The 2,677-nt window shown below is 52.5% G+C and overlaps 1 protein-coding gene across 1 annotated transcript in view; it reads right to left on the bottom strand.

The window, feature by feature from the left end:
- The window catches only part of Sbk3 (SH3 domain binding kinase family member 3), a 4,361-nt gene extending 2,039 nt beyond the window's left edge, over window positions 1–2,322 (bottom strand). Inside the window, exons 1-3 of the mRNA XM_005369369.1 lie at window positions 2,278–2,322; window positions 1,690–1,840; window positions 1,030–1,232 (exon numbers count right to left, since the gene is read on the bottom strand). Of these exons, the coding sequence (XP_005369426.1) occupies window positions 1,030–1,232; window positions 1,690–1,840; window positions 2,278–2,322 (399 nt within the window). The remainder of the gene's footprint in view (window positions 1–1,029; window positions 1,233–1,689; window positions 1,841–2,277) is intronic.
- Between the last annotated feature and the right edge of the window lie 355 nt (window positions 2,323–2,677).

Raw genomic sequence — 2,677 nt, 5'->3', positions numbered from 1 at the left:
AACCATGCAGACATCCGTACAACGAGCCAATCACGCAGCCATCCATACAACCAGCCAACCATGCAGCCATCCACACAACTAGTCAACCATGCAGACATCCATACAACTAGTCAAACATGCAGACATCCATACAACTAGTCAAACATGCAGACATCCATACAACTAGCCAACTATGCAGTTATCCATATAACTAGCCAATCACGCAACCATCTATACATTCATACATGCATCCATCCGTCCATCCATGCATCTTACTAACCATGCAGTTATGCGTGTATACAACTATCCGTGTAGCCATCCATGTAGTTGTTTATTTATTTATCTATGCACCCACACAGCTGTCCATCCATCCATGAATCCACCCATCTACACATCAAACTAGCCATCCAGCTGTCCATCCATGCATGTACGCACTCACCATCCACTCATCGATTCATGAATGCATGCATGCATCCATCCACTTATCTTCCCTCCCTTCTCCCTCTCATCCTTCCCTTACCCCTAATTCTATCTCAAACCCAAAATGCCACCCCTTTAATATCTCCACGTACCCTATCTCCAACACAAGAGGGACTAGACTCTCCTGGATTCAGTCCTGACCTAGAATCCTTTCTAGAGGAAACCCCATTTGAAACCGACCCAAGTTAACCTGCAGACACAGCCTGTGCCCATCTGCCCTTGTCACATTATTGTCCAGAATTTCCTCCTCTACAACCATGGCCACCTAAGACCAACCATAAACCCTCCCATCCCACCCATCCATTTCCACCTCCCAATCCCCATGCCAGCTGGAGCCTCAAATCTGTCTCCTCTCCACCCCCAAATAGCTGCAATCCATGCTAACACCGACCCAGTCAACTCTTCCAAGCTTGTGTTTGGTGATCATAGGATCAGTGTTGGGATCAGGTAGGCAGCTGTGTTAGGACTTAGAAATGGGGGGGTCATTTGGGGGTCTCAGGGTGATCTCAATGGGGTACTGATTTGGGGTTAGGGACTGAGAGGGACCTGAGCAGTCCTATCCAGTCTTGCCTTTTCCTGGAGAATTCCGCTGAGATCCCCACAGGGTGCATACTCCTGGGCAAATGCAAAATGTCGGGGTGTCTGCAGGGGCCATCCCAGGGTCTGCAGCAGGCCTGGGTGTGAAGAGACGCAGCGGCCCACACAGAATTCTCTCAGGAACGTTGTTCTCAGGACTGAGTCCCGCCGGAGGAGCTTAAGGGCCACGGGTTGACCTATCAGAAAGATGGGCTCAGATGAGAACCCAGGACACCCTGGTCATGCTGTGGGGCCTTCGGCAAAACACTTAACATCTTGGAGTCTGAGAAGTCGCATGTGAAATTCAAGTGTCTCCTCCTGTGACGTGTGGGTCAGAACTGGACCTTCTTTTGTGTCCCTCCTGCTCTGCCTTGGACTGCTGTGTTGCCTTGTATAACTGCCTTACCCTCTCTGGTCCTCCATTCCCTATAACATAAAGGGACATGGTGGTGGCATGAATTTCAGTTCAGTTTGCTTGCCTGCCTTGCTGTGTGATGTGTGACCTGGAGTCGGCCACTTGCTGTCTCTGGGTGGCCTATGTCTCTCAGAAGATTGTAGAGCTCTGCACTTTCCGAGTTCCCACCAGGTCTGGCTTATCTCAGAGACGGCTCATGATGGGAGAATGTGAAGTCCACCCCTGGTGACTGAACTCACCCCCTTGGCGAGGCTGGGCTAGTAGCACTCGGCCGTAGGAACCAGAACCCAGCTTTCGGATGAGACGGTACTGGACACGCAGGCTTCTCACGGATGCCACCTTGCTGGCTGTCAGCTCTACGAGTCGCTGGAGGGCCATAGCTGTGTCCTCCTGCAGGAAGAAGGAATGGGGTGGTTGAGGGGCACATCTGGGGTCTCTCTGAACAACGGGAAAGATCAGAGGCCAAGCCCAGAACCAAGCTGCGGATGCAGGGACAGGGGTCACTGTCCCTAGAGAGAAGGATGAGTCACAGTGAGTCACCCAGCCTGGGGACACCTGTTTTTGTGTCCTAGCAAAGTTGGGGGGTCTTGGTCTCAGAGGCTTTGTCTGCCCCCACCTGAGGGAGGCAGCCAGAACCCCAACCCCAACCATGGATCCGTGCTTAGCCCAAGGGACCCCTTCATCCTCTCTCCCTTGTGTTCTGATCCCAGAGAGTGATCAATTGGGTCTGCGCTGCTGTCCCTCCCTGAACCTGAGCTTCCAGCTCTCGTTCTTCTCTCTCTTCTTTTCTCTCTCTGTCTGTCTGCCTCCCTTCTGTCCCCTCTCACCTCTGCATCCCCATCCTCAGGGGTCTCGAGGGCCCTGAGCTCCATCTCGGGTTGCCTGGTGTCAGCTGACCCTGGTAGGCACCCCTTATCTAGACTCCCCAAAGAGGAAGCAGCCTGAGGGACCCTCTGCACTCCGCAGGTCCTTGCGCAGCCGAGTGTGGGGAAGCTGTGGGAGGACTGCCTTGGTGTCACTGTCTGAAACAATCTTCTGGCCCCTGAGAATTCCCAGACTCCCTTTTCTTCCTGTCACCTACTAGGGAGTGTCGCCTTCTGCTGTCTTATTTCTTTTGAATCTTCTCACCCTTCTATCTCCTCTCTACAACCTATGGCAGTCTTTCTTTCCTTCTGAATCTCTCTCTTCCTCTTCCTCCTCCTCCTTCTCTCTCTTCTCCCTCTTTTG

The sequence above is a fragment of the Microtus ochrogaster genome, unplaced genomic scaffold, assembly GCF_000317375.1.
Source record: "Microtus ochrogaster isolate Prairie Vole_2 unplaced genomic scaffold, MicOch1.0 UNK47, whole genome shotgun sequence".
In the NCBI taxonomy this organism is placed as follows: Eukaryota; Metazoa; Chordata; class Mammalia; order Rodentia; family Cricetidae; genus Microtus; species Microtus ochrogaster.
This window is presented reverse-complemented; position numbering and strand designations above follow the sequence as displayed.